Source organism: Myotis nattereri (genome assembly GCF_964212035.1).
Source record: "Myotis nattereri genome assembly, chromosome: 6".
Classification (NCBI taxonomy): Eukaryota; Metazoa; Chordata; class Mammalia; order Chiroptera; family Vespertilionidae; genus Myotis; species Myotis nattereri.
This window is the reverse complement of record NC_138081.1, coordinates 2,706,121-2,727,126: the sequence shown is the minus strand read 5'-3', so window position 1 is coordinate 2,727,126 and position 21,006 is coordinate 2,706,121. Positions and strand designations below refer to the sequence as shown.

At 47.2% G+C, this 21,006-nt stretch overlaps 1 protein-coding gene across 5 annotated transcripts; it reads right to left on the bottom strand.

The window, feature by feature from the left end:
• Positions 1-106: 106 nt before the first annotated feature.
• Positions 107-20,994, bottom strand: ATAT1 (alpha tubulin acetyltransferase 1; the record flags this gene model as incomplete). 5 transcript variants are annotated; one of them, XM_081093976.1, is made up of 13 exons in its annotated part: positions 107-444; positions 739-781; positions 874-953; positions 3,331-3,571; positions 3,703-3,774; positions 5,057-5,122; positions 5,241-5,286; positions 19,522-19,623; positions 19,810-19,923; positions 20,043-20,103; positions 20,212-20,303; positions 20,386-20,446; positions 20,862-20,968. In XM_081093976.1, 13 exons carry the CDS (start codon positions 20,966-20,968, stop codon positions 267-269), a joined length of 1,263 nt encoding a protein of 420 aa, XP_080950102.1. In that variant the 3' UTR covers positions 107-266. The 5 variants fall into 5 exon arrangements, with proteins under 5 accessions (XP_080950102.1, XP_080950103.1, XP_080950104.1 ...); XM_081093977.1 differs by lacking the exon at positions 5,057-5,122 and having other exon boundaries at positions 109-444; XM_081093978.1 differs by lacking the exon at positions 5,057-5,122 and having other exon boundaries at positions 109-444; positions 20,667-20,948.
• Between the last annotated feature and the right edge of the window lie 12 nt (positions 20,995-21,006).

Here is a 21,006-nt window from a genome sequence, read left to right as displayed (position 1 = left end):
CTGCGCAGTAAGCCCGCGGCCGCCGGCTTCGCGCCACCCCGGGCGCTTGCGCAAGATGCTGGGCGAAGAGGGTGAGATTGAAATAACGACAGGTTTCTCAGTAGCTCTCGTGATAAAAATACTTTATTGCTTTGGTGAGGATAGAAATGGTTGGGCACTGCTAAGAAGGCCTGTTGAATGAATGAACGAGTGAATGAATACAGGCACGGGAAGGCGGCGGTGGCTGCTCCCGCAGTGAGAGGACTGCAGGTGTGGCGGGGCTGCAGTCACCACGGCCTGGTGCTGCGCCGTTCCTGCAAGTTGCGAATGAACCTGGCGTTGAACATGTCCCCCGCCACTGTGCAGTGCTGGGCTGGGGGCGCGGGGGCCTGGGCCTGTGGAGGCACTGTGTGCATGGGGGCCTCCCCACTCCCATCCTGTGACAAGGTCTCCTGGCTGGCGGCCCTGGTGGGTGGGAGGGAGATGGAGAGTCAGGGTCTTTCTGGCCCTTATGTAGAGGACGACCATGATGGAACCACTGGTGCTATGTCTAAACTGGAAACCTCAGAAAGTGCCCAAGGGGAGTACCAGAGTTGAATTTATGGGGAAACAGGCTTGTAGGATGTTAGGTAGAAGGATTTTTTTTTTTTTTGGGGGGGGGGGAGTCCAGTTGGACAAGATTTCAGAGGAAGGTGCTGAGAGTGATGTTAGGAAAAGAGAGGTGTGGGCAGGCCAGGAGGGGAGGGGATCAGGCCTCACCTATTCTCTGTTTCCTGTTCCCCCTGCTTCCATTCTTGGTTGCCTGTGGAAATACCAGGCATGTGCATGGGAAGGCTGGAGCAGGCGGTGAGCATGACCTACTTGATTTGAGGGCAAGGAGGGAAGAATACTTACCTGTGCTGGGGGATGAGGAATTCAGCCCCCCATAGCGGCTGTAGCAGCAGCTCTGGGCTACCAGCCCTGGGGGAGCCCCCCTGTAGGAGAAATGGCAGGCGATGGGGAAGAGGCTGCAGGGGGGAAGGTGAGTGGGTGTGGAGGAATCAGAGGAGGGGACTAAACGAATAGCACAAGAGTGCAGAGAGGGGCAATTAGACTTCTAGGGGTTTTAACCTAAGCAGGGCCCCAGAAAAGGGGAGGGAGCTCATTTTATACCCCAAAGATTTTCTGGAGCAATCCTGACTTATTGCTTTTCTGTTTCTAGTTGGAGTAATGTGTTAATATTTGTGATGCAAATCATCTCACAAAAACAGACTTACACATAGGTAAACCATCTGTTGGACCTGGTGCCCGGATGTTTGGTTTGGAAAACAGTTACCTTACTTACAGGGAGTGCCAAATGATTTAGGAAGAAAAGGGAGGGAGCCTTTGAAGAGAGGTGACAGACTGTGTTGGGCACTCCGCAGAGGTAAGGGACTGTCTTGGGAGAGGTGCCAGGGTTGGGTGGGGGAGAAGGAAACCAGAATGGAAGAGGAACCCGGGACCATTAGGGGATGCAACTCGAGGGTCCCAGGGATAATGGTGAACCTTGACATCTCAGCAAGGGCTGGCCTGGGGCGAAGGGTAGGGTCACGGGGAGAGCCCGAGGGCTCTGGGGGGAGTGGGGAAGTACACACAGAAGCCTCCGCAGAGGGATCCAGCAGCTGCATGAGGGGAGAGAGATGGGCAGAAGATCCAGCAATGCCATGGGGAGGGTGGACACTAGACCCTGCAGGGAGCTCAGAGCCCCCGTGCTGGAAGACATGCAGATCTCAGCAATAAGGATGACACGTGGGACAGACTCCCAGGCCACAGGAAAATAAGAGGTGACACACAAAGGAGGCCAAGACCTTAAGTTGCTTTTTGGGGTGTGCTTTTTTCATTGAAAATGTCCATTTAAAAAACACAAAGGAATTCACACTTTATTCAAACAACACTGAGAGGGAGAAGAGAAAGGAGAAATGAGTAGGGAGAAAGGGAGATCCTGCTCCCAAGGATTTGGGGGAGCACAGGGGGGTGCCTGATCTACCACACACTCAGAAAGGAGGAGGGAGGAGGTTTTATTTCTGGGTGTGGAGCAGGGAAGAAAGGAAGACCAGAGAGAAGTTCCCATCATCACGACAATCACACAACAAGGAATAGATGAGCATCTAGCTGCTGGGGGAGGACGGATCCAGGAGCTAACAGGCCCTTGAGACTCAGGCTTCTCTTGTGAAACCTGGCAAAGGCGACCCCTCTTTGACCCCAGGTGCTGCCAAGAAACGAAGTCCCTCACAGAATCTCGCCTGGGGGGTAGTGCTGTCTTCAGAAGTGCGAGTCTAGCCCCAAAGTAGACAACAGCTCAGGGGTCCCTGACATACACACATGTAATGAAGAGCCTAGCAATGTTGGGGGGTCCCTTTAAGGAGCTGTCAGTCCCTGTCCTAGCCACCCGGACTGCTCCGAAGCGACCTCGCTGGCTGGCATGAGCGGGCTGAAAGGCAGTGTAGGTGGCAGCACGAGGGCCATCACTGGACTGGAGAGTGAGCGACGGGTTTGTTCCAGGGACAAGACCCTGCAGCGAAGGCCGTCGGGCCTCCATGGTGGTCTAGAGGCCGACAGCGAGCCAGGGTGTGCTGCTCTGGACAATGTGGAGGAGCTGCACGGCCAGGGAGGCAGCGGCTCCGCTGTCTGTGGGGAGTGCTCAGTGACCGCGTTGGGAGGAGGTGCTTCTAGGGCGAGGAAAGCTACAAAGCAGTGGGCCATCCGGGGCCTCGACAACCCACAAAGGAGAAGAGGGAGTCTCATGGGCTCCGTCAGGCTCCCCGGGGTCCTGGGACGCACTGGACGAGAAGGGGTGGGTTCTCGGGGACGAGGCTCCGGGGGGCGGGGGGGGGGGGTGTTAACTGTCAGTAGCGACTCTCCTCAGAGCGGGGAAGGGAGCTGTGGGAGGGCGGTATGGACAGGAGGTAGGGAGAGGGAAAGGGGGGAAGAGAGAAAAACGAAGTCAGAGGTGGAGAGAGCTGGAGGAGACAGGAGATGCCCCTCCGGCTGCGGGATGGCTCCTGCCGCACCGGCACTCGGGGGCCAGGGCCCCCACCTGTGCCAGACGCCACTGCTCCTTCCCAGCAAGGACCACACCAGCATTTCCCCCAACTTAGAGGCTCACCCCCCCCCCCCCCACGGATCTGGGTTCTTCCTCCCACTCTCACTGTAAAACGGGGCCCCAGTGCCATAGACAGTCCTGATCTGCCCCCTCACTGCCATGCACTCCCAGACCTCCCACACATCTCCAGTGTCTCCTCCGCCTGCTGTCCTGCCTGCTGTCCTGCTCCGTCACGCCGGGGCCCAAACCACCCTTTCCATTTCTCACACTGGCCCTCCCACGCCCATTACCTGGTGCGGCGGCGCTGGGCTGGGCTGGCTGCAGGCTCGGTGGCCAGCAGAAGGCGGGCAGCAGGGTGAGGGGGGCAGAGGCGCAGGGAACGCAGCAGCTCCTGCTCTGGCACAAAGGGGCGGAGGGGACCTCGTTCGGGCGAGTTTCCCAGGCTGCTGGAGCGTGGGGGGTGGGCTGGAGGTGTAGCTCGGCGAGGGGCTCTGTTTAGGGGCCAAGGAGGCTCCACAGCTACCTTCAGAACTGGGAAGAGAGGAGAGTCATGACAGTAGAGATCAGGGTAGAAAAGAGAAATCAGAGCCTTTAGAGAGAATGGACCCTTCCCCTGAGATGGGGCACCCCGCCCCCCCACGCCGGGCACCCGACCGCCTTACATTCTCGGTCACTCGAGGAGTACGGCTTAATGTCTCCCTCTGCTCTCTTGGGGGGCAGCTTCCTTGCTGGAGCTGGCGGTGAGAAGACAGGCAGGGGAACACCAAGACACACACTTGGTAGCCTTCCTCCCGGCCACGACCCACCACTGCTCCCTGACCACAGCTCCTGGGGAAGAGCCCGCTCCCCCACAGAAGAGGGAACTCGGGGTGTTGGAGCACTGCTGAGGAGAGCCAGGAGGAGGGGCCGAATGCAGTGTGGGGGGAAGACCCAGGGAGCCGCTGGGGCCTGGGGTGCAGGAGAAGGCAGCCAGGGAGGCCCCTGGGGTTCTGGGCGGAGGGGTGGTCCCTGTACTGGTAGACGAGCCGGACAGAGGCCTCGGTGAGTCAGGGATGGCTCTGGAGAGGCCAGGAGAGGGGGGCAGAACCTCCCCCTCCAGAGCCAAGACGGGAAGAGATTGAAGTCTTATAGGAAAAGGAGGACGGAGAGAGCGCATCTGGAAAGGAGTCATTGGAGCAGAGGGGAGGAACATGCTGTGAGACTGCCTCCGCCCTCACTTCTTCCCTTGCTCCCTCCCTTCCTCTCTCAAGAGGGTCTCCCTCAGGAGCCAGGAGAGCCTTCCCCACGGCCCCCACTGTGGACCTCAGGGGCTCTCATCCCCTCGCAGCCTGGGCACCAGCCGGGCGGGCACGGGAAGCCCTGGCAACCACGAGGCATGGGCACGAGTCCCTCGCAGGGCCAGACACTGGCTGACGCCGACAACCGGCCCCGCCTGTTCTCTGAGTGACAGTTACTCCCTTTCCTGGCCAAGGAGGAGCCAGCGCTGGTCACAGCCGGCTCAGGAGGGGGCCCGCTGCGCATGGCGGCCAGCACCTGGCTGCTCCTCCCTGTGGGAGGCCGTGAGGAGGAGGGGGGTTGGCTGGCAGGGAGCATGAGGATGGCTCGGGGAAAGGGGCAGCATTTCAGTGCCTCCTCCGTCCGGTTTCTCCAGGTCAACTTCACTTTGTGCCTTTCGTGTCAGTATTCTATGGCTGCACACGGAAGGGCCGACTGCCCTTGCCTGCCCCTCACCGACGGACAGGCCGAAGGTTACAAAGGAACCCGACTGGCCTACTCTTGCCACAGAGGCTCCATCAGCACTAACTGTCAAACAGGCCCCCAACAGCTTGCTTAGTGAAGTCTTGACAATTCCAACGCACTGCGCTCCCATGTGGGAGAGGCAAGTGAGTAAGGCTGCTGGGGGCTGGGCTGCTTCGGAATATCCCCTTTCCCAGCCCCTCCACCCCCCACCCCTGCTGCTGTGGCCTCCCAGAACAGCTCTCACGGCACCACAGCTGCCTAGCAGCGCAGCTTTACCAGGGGGCACAGGGTCGGCCGCAGCACGCGCGTGTCCAGTTGCCCTCAGAGGGGGAGCAGGGGGCCCTGTGAGGAAGGAAGCGGTGGTGCCCCTCAGTGAGGGGACCAGTGGGACCAAGAATCCACCTCTTTCCTTTAACCCGCCCCAGCTAGTTGGCCAGCACACACAGGTGAGAACACTTACGATGCTGATGGGCAAAGAAGCCTTCAAAGATCACAAAGTTGTTCACCTATAAGACAAAACAGGCAAAATGCGGTCGTCCCTTCAGCCACTCAGAAACGGCTCGGGCACAGACCCTGTGCTAGGAAGCCCGTGGGAAGAGGAGAAGCCCGCCCTCTGTCCCACAGCCCCTCAGACTCGCAGGCTCTGACAGTGAGCCCCACACTGATAAGGCAGGCACAGGACCGCAAAGAGCCAGAAACATCTTGGAAAAGAAGAACAAAGTTGCAGGAATCACACTTCCTGACTTGAGTACTGCAAAGCCATGGTCATCAGCATGATGCAGTGGAAGCCTAAGGACACACAGAGGCCGACGGAGTGACGGAGTCCCGAAGGACACGTGTGTGTCTGTGGTCAGCTGACTTTCAACACGGTGCCACGCCATCCCCCGGGCAGAGCAGTCTCTCCAGCAAATGGTGCTTAGACAAGTGAACTCCACATGCCAGATAATGAATTTGGACCTCTATTTCACACCACAGGCCAAAAAACCAAACACACAAATAAAAATGGACCTAAGAACTAAAACTATGAAAACCTTAGAAGGAAACATTGTGGAAAATTATCATTTTGGATTATACAATTTCTTAAATATGACATCAAAAGCACAAATAACAATCATCAAAAGTAAAATCTTTTGTGTTTCAAAAGACACTTTCAAGAAAATGAAAAGACAACCCACAAGCAAAATAGGACAAAATATTTTGCAAATCATCTATCTGATAAGGATGTGGTATCTAGAATATATCAAAAAAAAACTCTTAAACTTGAGAAAAAAGAACACAATTTAAAAATGGGCATGGGACTTGAATAAACATTTCTCTGAAGAAAATACCAAAAGGGCCAGTGAGCCCTGGAAAAGGTGCTCAGTGTCATTAGTCATAGGGAGATGCGAGGCAAACCCACAGAGAGATACACTCACACCCATGAGGACGATCACTATTTTTTTTTTTATTAAAAATATTTTATTGATTTTTTACAGAGAGGAAGGGAGAGAGATAGAGAGTTAGAAACATCGATGAGAGAGAAACATCGATCAGCTGCCTCCTGCACATTTACTGGGGATGTGCCTGCAACCAAGGTACATGCCCTTGACCGGAATCGAACCTGGGACCTTTCAGTCCGCAGACCGACGCTCTATCCACTGAGCCAAACCGGTTTTGGCGACGATCACTATTTTTTAAAAGGAAAAATAACAAATGTTGGTGAGGATGGCACTGGTTTTCAACCTTCCTAACGCCGCAACGCTTTAATACAGTTCCTCATGTTGGGTGACCCCCAACCATAAAATTATTTTCGTTGCTACTTCATAACTGTCATTTTGCTACTGTTATGAATCGTAATGTAAATATCTAATATGCAGGATGTATTTTCATTGTTGGCGACACACAGGTTGAGAACCGCTGAAGAGAAATTGAAACACTCATCCATTGCTGGTGGAGAGGTGAAATATTATCATCATTGGAAAAACAGTTTGTCGGTTCTTCAAAAAGGTAAACAAAGAATTACTGTATGACCAGCAAGTCCACTCTTAGGTATATACCCAAGAGAATTGAAAATACAAATGCAAACAAAATCTTGTACACAGTATTCATAATGGACAAAAAGTGGAAACAACCGAATATCAATCAGCCACCCTAGCCGGTCTGGCTCAGTGGATAGAGCGTCGGCCTGCGGACTGAAGGGTCCCAGGTTCAATTCTGATCAAGGGCACGTACATAGGTTGCAGGCTCCTTCCCGGCCCCAGTCCTGGAGGTAACCAATTGATGTTTCTCACACATCAATATTTCTCTGTCTTTCCCCCTCTCTTCCACTCTCTCTGAAAAATCAATGGAAAAATGTTCTCCAGGGAGGATTAAAAAATAAACAAAAATGTGGTAGAGCCACATAATGGAATATTTTTTGGCCATAAAAAGGAATGAAGTATTTATACAAGCTACAACATGAATGAGCTCCCTTAAAACACAACGGTCACAAAAGCCACATATTGTGTGACCCATTCACATAAAATGTCCAGATTAAGCAGGTTAGTATAAGGAAATGGGGACAGGGAGTAGGGAGTGCTTGATGACTTCCAGGTTTCTTTTTGGGAAATGGAAATGTTCTGAAATTAGACAGTGGTGGTAATTGCACAATTATGTGAATATACTAGAAACCACTGAGTTGTTTGTTTTAAATAGTTAAAATAGTGAATTTTATCTCAAAAACAAAAAGCCCAGACCCTTTTAGGTTCTCCCAGGACCCACTCTCACAAAATGCCAAGGCAGGCATCCAGAACTGTCCAAACAAAACCCACTGACAAGAGCACAGGGCTCAGGCTCCAACACAGAAAAGGAAGATTGACTAGTCAGTAGGGCTCGAGTAGGTAGAGCTATCGGGGGAAGACGTGCTGGAGGACAGGGTGCCGCTCTGATACCTAATAATTGATCACTTTAGAGTTACTTATTATATTATCACATTCAATTTGGCCTTCACAACAACCCTCTTTTAAAGAATAGTAAAAATGACTTGGAGACCTGGCTGGTGTAACTCAGTGGTTAGAGCATCGGCCCATGCATCAAAGGGTTGCAGGTTCAATCCCCAGTAGGGGTGCATGTGGGAGGCAACCTGTTTATGTGTCTTTCTCACATCAATGTTTCCTCTCTCTTCCCCTCCTCCCCTCCCTTCCATTCTCTCTAAAAAATATATCCTTGGGTTACCCTCTGTAGGCATCCCAACTGGATGTCGAACTGGCAGCCCACGCATGTGCCCTGACCAGGAATCAAACCCAAAAGCTTCTGGTATACAGGATGGTGCTCCAACCAACAGAGCCTCAGCAGCAGGGACCCTGCTGCGTTTGTTTGAACCCTCTCTCAAAGACTGAAAAACAGATGTGAGAGCACACATCGATTGGTTGCCTCCCACACACGCCCTGATTCGGCATAGGGATCAAACCTGCAACCCAGGTTTGCACCCTTGTCCAGGAATTGAACCCACAACTCTCGGGTGCATGGGTCAACATTCTAACCACTGAGCCATGCCAGCCAGGGCAGCTGCTGCTTATTTTTAACAGCCAAAGTGATCTGATTAAGTCAGATAATGTCATCCCTCTGCTCAAACCCCTATGATGGCTCCTTTTTTCACACAGAGTAAAAACCAAAGACTGAAATGGCCATAAGGCTCAAATGTCCTTCCTGCCATTGCAGCTGATTGCATCAGTCGCCGCCCCAGCCCATCACTGACAGTGCTCCAGTCACACCAGCCAGCTCACTCTTCCAGGCACAGTCCCATCTCAGGGGCTCTGCTAGCCCTTCCCTCCAGATACTACTTGGCTCTTCTTTTCACCTCCTTTAACTTATCCCTAAACTGACACTTCCTCAGGGAGACTTCCCTGCCTATGCCATTTAAACTTGTAATCCCACACAATTCCATCCCCATCACGCAAACCCAAGCCCTCTCACTGGCTCTAATCTCTCCAGAGCACTTATAATCAAGCACAGGATAAACTTGTTTGTCTGTATCCTCAACTAAAATATAAACTCCAGGAGATTAAAGAGAAGCAGAGTAAGTGGATGCTATACAGACATGCTCCCAGAACCAAACTGGAATTACAACTAAAATACAAAAACAATCCTGAATAATCAACTGAGGACTCGCTGGAGAGAACCTTCATAACCAAGGATGAAAAATGGAGACCATGTAGGGACTGGTAGAAAGGGCAGAGGCATGAAAGGGCAAGCCGGGCACCCACAGACAGCAGCTGAAGTTCCAGAGAGACGTCTCGGCTATGGGGGGGTTCTACTGAGAACTCTGGGGTCTAATCCCAAGCTAAGCGCCCTAGCAGAGAGCACCAGAACTGAGAACGGTGCCAGCATACCATCCCGCTCTGAAAAGCAGCAGGGTTGCTGTCAGCCAGGGAGAGACAGCTAGAAATACAGGCATCCTCTTAAAGGGCCAACATACAAAATTTCTTGTGCTCTGGCAGAGGGAGGGCAGAGTGAACTGGAGCAGAAGCCAGAGTTGGGGGCTCTAGGTTAGAGCTCAGAAGACAAGCACCCTGGTTTCCTGTGCTGAGTCATTCTGTCACCATGCGGAGAGCTTCTTTCTCACGCAGACATTTGCTACCCAGGTGGTTTTGTCTGGGGGAAACTTGACCCACCCTATTGGAAAACACCTTTCCCCTCCCTGTGGAGTTCCTGAGGCACATTAAGAGACTAACAATTGCCGAAACCGGTTTGGCTCAGTGGATAGAGCGTAGGCCTGCGGACTGAAAGGTCCTAGGTTCGATTCCGGTCAGGGGCATGTGCCTGGGTTGTGGACACATCCCCAGTAGGAGATGTGCAGGAGGCGGCTGATCGATGTTTTTCTCTCATCGATGTTTCTATCTCTCTCCCTTCCTCTCTGTGAAAAATCAATAAAATATATTTTTTTAAAAAAAGAGAGACTAACAATTTAGCCTCCAGGCAGAAGCAATTGCCTCACCCTGTTGGAAAAACTCGCCACACCTGTGGATCATTGCCTGAGGACTACTCAAGACTGAATCCAATCATTCTTCAGGCACAGGTAGTCTCTAGAGCAGTGGTCACTAACCATGGTCCGTGAGGTCCAAAAGGTTGGTGACCGCTGCTCTGGAGGCTTTGAGTCTTTCCCTGATCTACATAGTCAGAAACACATTTGAGAGGCATAGCAGATCTACCTAATACATGGTCACAAACCCAAATAGGCAGCAAAATGAGGAGACAAAAAAAACAAGCCCAAAATGAAAGAACAAGAGAATTCTTCAGAAGAAGAGATAAATGAATTAAGAAATTTATCTGATACTAGCGGCACTAGAAATTTCGTGCACTGGTGGGAGGGGTCTCTCAGCCTGGCCTGTGACCTCTCGCAGTCCAGGACCCCTTGCTCCTTACCACCCACCTGCAGCAGAGGCAGGAGAAGCTCCTGCCACTGACACTGCACTTGCCAGCTGTGAACCAGATTCTGGATGAATGGCACTCTCCCTGTGGGAGTGCACTGACCACCAGGGAGCAGCTCCTGCATTGAGGGTCTGCCCCCTGGTGGACAGTACACGTCATAGTGACCAATCATTCCGCCATTCAGTCAATTTGCATATTAGGGTTTTATTATATAGGATAGAGTTCAGAATAATGATGCGAAAAAAATATAGAAAATATGAAAACAAATAAAGAATGACATAGCACAAATAAAGAACACACTGGAAGAAATTCAGAGTAGATTAGGGGAAGATGAAGATTGGAATAGAGAATTAGAAGACAGAGTTGAAAAAAAATCACAATCAGAGAACCAAAAAGAAAAAAACAATTAAAAAAAGGAGAACAGCTTAAGGGAACTATGGGATAACATGAAACGTAACAATATTAGAATAGCAGGTGTGCCAGAAGAGGCAAAAAGGGAGAAAGGGATACAGAATGTGTTTGAAGAAATAATAGCAGAAAACTTCACTAACCTGGTGAAGGAAAAAGTCACACAAGTTCAGGAGGCACAGAGAGTCCCAAGCAAGAAAAACCCAAACAGACCCACGCCCAGACACATCTTAATTAAAATGCCAAAAATTAAAGACAAAGAGAGAATCTTAAAGGCAGCAAAAGAAAACCAAACTGTTACCTCAATGGAGCTTCCATAAGGCTGGCATCTGATTTCTCATCAGAAACTCCGTAGGCCAGAAGGGAATGGCATGAAGTACTCAAGGTAATGGAAAGCAAAAACCTGAAACCAATATTACTACAGTGGGGCTTTGACTTACGAGTGTCCCAACTAACGAGTTTTTTGAGATGCCAGCTGTCTCTCTGCCGATTTTTGCATTGAGTTGACAGAGTAATTTGAGTTAACGAGCTCCTTAATGAGCTCGGTCTCGGAACGAATTAAACTCGTAAGTCAAGGCCCCACTTTATGTCCAACAAGGCTATCAATCAAAATAGATGGTGAAATAAAGAGCTTCCCAGAAAAAAAACAAAAAATGCTAAAGGAAACATCACCACCAAGCCAGCATTTGAAGAATTGCTAAAGGGACTTCTGTAACTGGAAGAAGAAATAGAGAGAGAAACCTAGGCATACAGAATTAAAATGGCAATAAATAAGTACCTATCAAATATAAATGGGTTAAATGCTCCAATCAAAAGACATAGGGTAGAGCTGTCTTGAGACTGCTGGGAGGGGCTGGCTCTTCAGGAGAAAAATGGCTGCTTAGGTCCAAAGAGTCAGGAATGTCCCACTGTTGGACTCTTGGTCATGTCTCCCAGACCTGCTCTCCTCCACAGCATCTACCCAGACTTTCCAAAGAGGACAAATAAAAGTCTGAAAAGGGGCATATTGGCTTCCTCATCTTACAACTCACCATGCCCAGGACATTGAAGTAAGTTGATCTTTGAAGATTATTCTGCAAATGTCTTATACTATGACAGTTAATTTTGAAATGAATTATTTCCATAATAGATTCTTTCTCAGTTCTCTTAGCTAGCTTGAAGAAAGGCTAATTTTTCAAACATTAGGCATGCACTATTGCAATCAGCAAAAACACCTGTAATTAAAAAAAAAAAAAAAAAGACATAGGGTAGCTAAATGGATACAAAAATATGACCCAACTATATGCTGTCTACAAGAGACCCATCTCAGAACAAAAGAATCACACAGGATAGAGTGAAGGGATGGAAAAAAAGTTTACCATGCAAATGGAAATGAAAAAAAAAGCTGGGGTAGCAATACTCACATCTGACAAAATAGACTTCGAAATGAAGGCCATCACAAAGAGACAACAAAAGTCACTACATAATACCAAAGGGATCAATCCAACAAGAGGCTATAACCCTGGTAAACATATATGTACCCAATATAGGAGCACCTGAATATATAAAAAAAAAGTTCTGGAGGACTTTAAGGGGAAATTGACAACAATACAATCATAGTAGGGGACTTTAACACCCCACTGACTTCACTGGATAGATCTTCCAGACAAAAACTTAACAAGGAAAACAGTCACTCTAAAGGACACACTGGATCAGATGGATTTAATGGACATTTATAGAACATTTCACCCCACAGCTGCAGAATATACATTCTTTCCAAGTGCACATGGGTCATTCACAAAGATAGACCACATTTTTAGACACAAAACAAGTCTCTACAAGTTCAAGATTAAAATCATATCAAGCATCTTCTCAGATCACAGTAGAATAAAATTAGAAATCAACTACAGTAAAAATACCCCAAAACATTCAAATACATGGAGGCTAAATAGCATGTTATTAAACAACTAGAGGCCTGGTGCACGACATTCATGCACTTGGGGTGGGGGTAGAGGGGTCCCTCAGCCCAGCCTGTCCTCTCACAGTCCGGGACCCCTCAGGGGATGTCCAACTGCCAGCTTAGACCCACTCTCCTAAGCCGGCAGTCGGACATCCCCAGAGGCATCCTTAGCACTATGGCAGAGGCGGGTGAGGCTCGCACCACTGCCACTGCGCTTGCCAGCCATGAGCCCGGCTTCTGGCTGAGCAGTCAATTTGCATATTAGGGTTTTATTATATAGGATCAATGGGTTACCAATGAGATCAAGAAAGAAATAAAAAACTTCCTAGAAACAAATGTAAATGAACACACAACCACCCAAAATCTTAGGAACGCAGCAAAAGCAGTCCTGAGAGGGAAGTTCATAGCACTACAGGCCTACCTCAAAAACAAGAAAAATTAATAATGATTTAAACCTACAACTTAAAGAATTAGAAAGAGAACAACAAGAAAAGCCCAAAGTAAGTAGAGGGAAGGAAATAAAAATTAGAGCAGAAATAAATGACAGAGACTAATATATATATATATAAAATCAATGACACCAAGAGCTGGTTCTTTGAAGGATAAACAAGATTTATGAACCCTTAGCCAGACTCATCAAGAAACAAAGAGAGCTCTAACCGGTTTGGCTCAGTGGATAGAGCATCAGCCTGCGGACTCAAGTGTACCAGGTTCGATTCCAGTCAAGGGCATGTACCTTGGTTGCATGTACCAGTAGGGGGTGTGCAGGAGGCAGCTGATCGATGTTTCTAACTCTCTATTTCTCTCCCTTCCTCTCTGTAAAAAATCAATAAAATATATTAAAAAAAAAAGAAAGAAAGAAACAAAGAGAGCCCTAGCTGGTTTGGCTCAGCGGATAGAGCGTCAGACTGCAGACTGAAAAGTCCCTGATTTTATTCTGGTTAAGGGCACATGCCTGGGTTGTGGCTTTGATTCCCCAGTAGGGGGCATGCAGAAGACAGCTGATCAGTTGTTCTCTCTCATCATTGGTGTTTCTATCTTTCTCTCCCAATCCCTTCCTCTCTGAAATCAGTAAAAATATATTTTTTTAAAAAACAAAAACAAAGAGAGAGGACCCAAATAAGAAAATCAGGAACAAAAGTGGAAAAGTAACCACTGACACCACAGAAATACAAAAGATTGTAAAAAAATACTATGAACAACTATATGCCAACAAGCTAGATAATGTGGATGAAATGAACAAATTCCCAGAAAAATACAATATTTCAAAACTGAATCAGGAAGAATCAGAAAACCTGAATAGGCCAATAATAGCTGATGAAATAAAAACAGTAATAAAAAAAACTCCCAGTAAACAAAAGCCTTGGTCTGGAAGGCTTCATAGGGGAGTTTTACCAAACATTCAAAAAAGAACTAACATCTATACTCCTCAAACTATTCCAAAACATCCAAGAGGAAGGAGCACTTCCAAGCTCTTTTTATGAGGCCAGCATTACCCTAATTACAAAACCAGGTAAAGACACTACAAAGAAAGAGAATTAAAGGCCATTATCCCTGATGAACATAGATGCTAAAATCCTCAATAAAATATTATAAAATCAGATCCAGCAATTTTGAAAAAGATCATAAAGCATGATCAAGTGGGATTTATCCCAGGGATGCAATACTGGTACAATATTTGCAAATCAATAAATGTGATACATTACAAAAGCAAATTGAAAGACAAAAATTACATGATCATATCAACAGATGCAGAAAAAGCATTGGGGAGGTGGCCACTGCAGCTGCAGGAACCAGTGGGAGCCTGAGGGTGGGCTGTCAAGCTGTATGGGCTGGGAAAATGGGCTCATCGTGGAAGGGGGACAGTGCTGCCCCCACGTGCACAACATCACTCGTAAGGTAACAAATCGGAAGTATCGAAAGGTGAAAGAAGTAGATGATGTGCTTGGTGGAGCAGCTGCCGGGAGAACGTGTTCTCTGCTGCTGAGTCATGTCCCAAATGTGAACATCCTGTGCCTATTTTACACAGCTTCAGACCCGCACTGCAGATGTGCCAATGATCACCTTCTACAAGTGCTGCGATGCTCAGCGTGGACACCGCTAGAGAGACTTGGGCCAGGCTGGCCCAGCTGCCTTCGTGTCTGTTTACCTTATTCCCCAGAGTGGATTCTCAGCTAGGAGGGAGCACTTGTATTTTTTTTTTTTTTTTTTGCTGGGGGGGCAGAAAGTTAACGATTTCAGGGTTGTTGGCCAGAGTGTCAGATGATGGATAGCCCATCTGCCAATCACTGGATGAACTCAATGTCCAGGGAGACTTTGTATGGGGGAAAGATTATCCACAACTAATTATACTCTGTTTAATTTCCTGTTCATCCATCTTTCACATTTATTGGGCAACTGACATTCTTTTACCAACCACCAACACTCTTAAATATTTCTATTGTTTGCATAACTAATGAAGTACAACTTATTTAGTTCCTAAATATTTAACTGTTAAATGAAAACTGATTTAATCGAAGTTTATTCTGAATATTTAATTATAATGAAAAGTTTAATACTGCCTTCTCAGTGTTTTAAATGACTTAAGAAGTAGATGTTAGCCCTAACCAGCTTGGCTCAGTGGAGAGAGTATTGGCCGTGGACTGAAGGGTCCTGGGTTTGATTCCGGTCAAGGGCATCTACCTTGGTTACAGCTCTATCCCCACTAGGGCACGTGCAGGAGGCAGCTGATTGATGTTCTGCCCTCGCATCATGTTTCTCTTTCTCCATCTCCCTTCCTCTCTCTCTAAAAATCAATACAAATATTTAAAAACAAACAAAAACTAGCTGGGGTCAGGATCTAGGTTATTGGTGAATTTATTGGAACTTAAATTTATGCCTTTATACAGATTTTTACTTTTGTACAACATGGTATTTTTCCCATAAATGAGTAATTTTTTTCCTTTTGTAATTTATTTTTTTAAAATATATTTTATTGATTTTTTACAGAGAGGAAGAGAGAGAGATAGAGAGTCAGAAACATCGATGAGAGAGAAACATCGACCAGCCGCCTCCTGCACATCCCCCACCGGGGATGTGCCCACAACCCAGGTACATGCCCTTGACCGGAATCGAACCCGGGACCTTTCAGTCTGCAGGCCGACGCTCCATCCACTGAACCAAACCGGTCTCGGCCTTTTGTAATTTATTTTCATTTTCACAAGCTATCTATATTAATAGAAGGATATGCTAATTAGACTGGGTCGACTGGACATCTTCCAGTTGTCCTGCCTGCCTTCCTTCCGGACAAAGCCACGGTGGTGGTGGCCGAGGCAGAAGCAGTTAGGGGTGATCAGGCCAGCAGGGGAGGGCAGTTAGGGGCGATCAGGCAGGCAGGCAGGTGAGCAGTTAGGAGCCAGTGGTCCCAGATTGCGAGAGGGATGTCTGAAGGGTCCCAGATTGGAGAGGGTGCAAGCCAGGATGAGGGGACTGCCCCCCATGCACGATTTCGTGCACCGGGCCTCTAGTACCATAATAAAACTTTATAAAAGTTACTCATGTGAAATATTTCTCTTTAACATTTTATAAGTTAATTAAATGCATGCCACAATTAAAAAAAAGAAAAAGCATTAGACAAAATCCAACACCCATTTTTGATAAAAACTCTCAGCAACGTGGGACTAGAGAGAGCATACCTCAACATGATAAAGGCCATGTATGACAACCTACAGCCAACATCGTACTCAATGGACAAACACTAAAACCATTTCCCCTAAGAACAGGAACAAGACAAGGATGTCACTTTCACCACTCTTTTTTTTTTTTTTTTTATGTTTTATTGATTTTTTACAGAGAGGAAGGGAGCGGGACAGAGAGTTAGAAACATCGATGAGAGAGAAACATCGACCAGCTGCCTCCTGCACACCCCCTACTGGGGATGTGCCCGCAACCAAGGTACATGCCCTTGACTGGAATCGAACCTGGGACCTTTCAGTCCGCAGGCCGACGCTCTATCCACTGAGCCAAACCGGTTAGGGCAACTTTCACCACTCTTATTCAACATAATACTGAAGTCCTAGCCACAGCAATCAGACAAGAAGAAGAAATAAAAGGTATCTAAATTGGAAAGGAGAAATTAAAACTCTCATTATTTACAGCTGACATAATACTGCACATTAAAAAAAACCCTAAAGACTCCATCAAAAAACGACTAGATTTAATCAATGAATTTGGCAATGTAGCAAGATACAAAATCAACACCCAGAAGTTGATGGCTTTTTTATACACCAATAGTGAATTCTCAGAAAGAGAAACTAAATAAACAATCCCATTTACCACTGCAACAAAAAATTTAAGATATTTAGGAATAAATTTAACCAAGAAGGTAAAAGACTTGTACTCAGAAAACTACAGGACATTGGAAAAAGAAACAGAGGAAGATATAAACAAATGGAGGAACATATGTGTTCATGGGTTGGTAGAATCAACATCACGAAAATGTCCATACTACCCAGGCAATCTATAGATTCAATGCATCCCATTAAAATACCAACAGCATATTTCACAGATCTGGAATAAATACTCTAAAAATTTATATGGAACCCAAAAAGACCCCAAATAGCTGCAGCAATCTTGAAAAAGAAAAACAAAGTTGGAGGAATCACAATACCAGATTTCAAGTTATACTACAAAGCCACCGTAATCAAAACAGCCTGGTACTGGCACAAGAACAGGCATATAGATCAATGGAACAGAACAGAGACCCCAGAAATTGACCCAAGCCCCTATGCTCAATTAATATTTGACAAAGGAGGCAAGGACATACAATGCAGTCAAGACAGTCTCTTCAATAAATGGTGTTGGGAAAATTGGACAGATACATGCAAAAAAATGAAACTAGACCGGACAGATACATGCAAAAAAATGAAACTAGACCATCAACTTACACCATATACAAGAATAAATGTAAAACGGATAAAAGGCTTAAATGTAAGTCGTGAAACCATAAAAATTCTAAAAGAAACCATAGTCAGCATAATCTCAGACATCACTCATATAGCAATATGTTTATGGATACATCTCCTGGGGCAAAGGAAACTAAACAGAAAATTAAAAAATGGGACTACGTCAAAATAAATGGCTTCTGCACAGCAAAAGAAACCATCAACAAAATGAAAAGGGAGCCCACTACATGGGAGAACATATTTGGTAATGGTACATCTGATAAAGGGTTAATATCCAAAACATATAAGGAACTCATACAAGTTAACAAAAAGAAGACAAATCATCCAATTAAATAATGGGCAAAGGACCTAATAGACACTTCTCCAAAGTGGACCAGAAGGCCAAGACATGAAAAAATGCTCACAGTCACTGATCATCAGAGAAATGCAAATTAAAACAACACTAAGTTATCACCTCACACCTGTCAGAACGGCTATCATCAACAAATCAACAAATGACAAGGGCTGGTGAGGATGTGGAGAAAAGGTAACCCTAGTGCACTGCTGGTGGGAATGCAGACTGGTGCAGCCACTGTGGAAAACAGTATGGAGTTTCCTCAAAATATTAAATATGGGGAAAAAAATTAAATATGGAACTGCCATTTGACCCAGTGATCCCACTTCTAGGAATATATCCTAAGAAACCTGAAGCACCAATCAGAAAGAATGTATATACCCCTATGCTCCTAGCGGCACGATTTATAATAGCTAAGATCTGGAAACAGCCCATGTGCCCATCAGTAGATGAATGGATAAAAAGCTGTGGTACATTTATACCATGGGTTGCTCTGCAGCAATAAAAAGAAGGATCTCTTACCCTTGGAGACAGCATGGAGGGACCTGGAGAGTATCATGCTAAGTGAAATAAGTCAGTCAGAGAAAGACAAGTCACATGATCTCACTCATATGTGGAATCTAACAAAATAAAATGTTGAACAGAGTGGATCCAGACACATGGAAGCATAGAACAGAGTGCAGAATGTCAGTGGGAAGATAGGGGAGGGTGGGTGGGTGGGAGCTAACCAACCAAAGAACTTGTGTGCATATATGCGTAGCCCAAGGACACAGACAATAGGATGGTGAAGGCTTGGGTGGGAGCGGGCTATAAGTCAATGGGGGGGGGGGGTATATAATACTTTCTACAATAAAGATTAAAACAAAAAAATTACGTGTAACTAAAAAAAAAAAAGACAAACCCTCTCAGGTAAAAGCCAATAATGACTTTTGGAGTCTCAATGGTATGAAATAAATTCCTGTTTTTAAGAAAAAATAAAATGAAATCACATGGAAAAAATAATAAAATAAAATATGAGCTCCACAAGGGCAGAAACTTTTACCTGTTTTGTTGAGTAAAATATTTCTAGTGTCAGATGCTCAATAAATATTTGTTAAGTGAATGGATAGTATTACTAACATTATATTGCATTTACTGATAAACCAACCACCTTCCTCAGTTTACCAGCCGTGGGCAAACTACGGCCCGCGGGCCGGATCCGGCCGTTTGAAATGAATAAAACTAAAAAAAAAAAAGACCGTACCCTTTTATGTAATGATGTTTACTTTGAATTTATATTAGTTCACACAAACACTCTATCCATGCTTTTGTTCTGGCCCTCCGGTCCAGTTTAAGAACCCATTGTGGCCCTCGAGTCAAAAAGTTTGCTCACCCCTGGTTTAGACCAAAGCTCCCCGAAGACAGAAAATGTATATTATTATCGGCCCTTAATAAATGTTGATTTAGTAAGTAATGGCCTTTGTAAAAACAAGGAGGTGAAAATGAGTTGGCTATATTTGGGGCACAAACATATTATTAGGTATACAAAACAGCCATGATGAAGAATCAAAATAGATGAGAGTAAAATAACTGCAAAATAAGACACGGTAAAAAACAACAACAAACACTTAGTTGTATAAAATGAATCCTACATGATGGGGAATGTGCTTGGAAGGTGCCAATTCCTTGCCCCCAAATAATAAATTCAATGTGAATGCTCAGTGGGGATCCACCCTCTGAGACCTCTAACCTGCGGGACTGTGGTCTCCAGGTTGTAGTGTTTATTTAGGAACTTCAGCAGCTTCGGTGAGGGTCGGTCAATGGCTAGTTGGTGTGGTTCAACTCGCTCCTTCTGCAGGGAACAGGAGACTCAAGGTAGAAGGTGTGGGGAGAACATGCCAACAGAACTCTGGAGCCTGGGAAGGGAATAGGAGGACATGGGGACATTGGGGAAGGGGAGGCAGAGGCTCCAGTAGGGCTCACAGCAAAGGGGCCTTTATTCTCCCTTTGGACAGATTGGTGAATAGAGAAGTGATACCTGCAACATATACTGGAAGAGTTCTCGCCCGTGGCCATGGCGTTGAAGTGTCTCGTGGATGTAAAAGTCCAGGATGCAAAGTGGTTCCACCTCATTGTGAGCCTCACGATCATCCTAAGAGGTAAGAACAAGTATCTTTTCAGGACCAAGACATTGCTGCCACCTCCCACACTTCAGAACTGTTGTTTTCGGGAATCAAAGCATATGAACTCGCAGCCTCCAATAGCACTCACCAGTACAAAAAGTTTCTTGTAGCCAACTTTGAGGAAACCAATAATAGCTCCTTTTCCAGCCCTATGGGATGGGGAGGATAATGAACAAACGAGTAGCAGCTCTCTGAGAGAGTCCACATGAAAGGGGCTGGGGAGGAAGGGTGCGGGATGGAAAGCGTGTGGCACTCACGGTCGAGCGGAGCTGTCTTTGAGCACATACATAACATGGCGGTTACTCTGCATCCTCGATGCACTGGTGATGGGTGCAGGAAGATGCTGGGCCTGCAGGGAGACAACAGGCATTTTGCAAGTCCCTTCCTAAGGACCAGGCCTCCCTTATCTACTGTCCCCGGGCGTCCAGTACCTTGGCAGAAGCCTTGCCCAGTTCATCTACGATGGTCATAAGTTGCTGCTGCACATCAACACTATAGAGAGGACAGAGGGAGAGTCACTGCCGAGGGCTCTGACGGCCATTCCCAGAGCCCTTGCCGCAGCTCCCACCCAGGCTCAGCACTGAAGACCAGGACTTGACCTTGCTGCCTTCCAGTCTGACTTTCCCATCCCACCCTCTGGAACATGCACTTCTGCCACACCCCCTCCTCCCCTGAGGCTGCTGTGGGGAAGCAGAGGGCGGGTCAACCACACCCTTTGGCCGAGGGGTGGAATGTCATCGATCCAAGTGCAGATCAATCCCTCTAAGTGTAGGGTGAAAGGGCACCAACAGGTCGAGCCAGGACATCAAAAGGAGGGTCATCGTCTGTGATAAGGGGGCGTGGTGCCGGGACCAGGTATCTAGGGGAACCGGGAGAGCAGGGCCTCGGGGTGGGTTTGAGATGTCACCGGGCTGGCGTTGTGGTTCCGGGTCGGCGGGCCGGGGGCCGCAGGTGCTGGTCCAGCACCGTGATCCGCTCTGGCAGCAGCGCGTCCACATCAAACGGGAACTCCATGGCCCATTGTGCAGGGCCAACCCCGCCCGCGTAGCGTC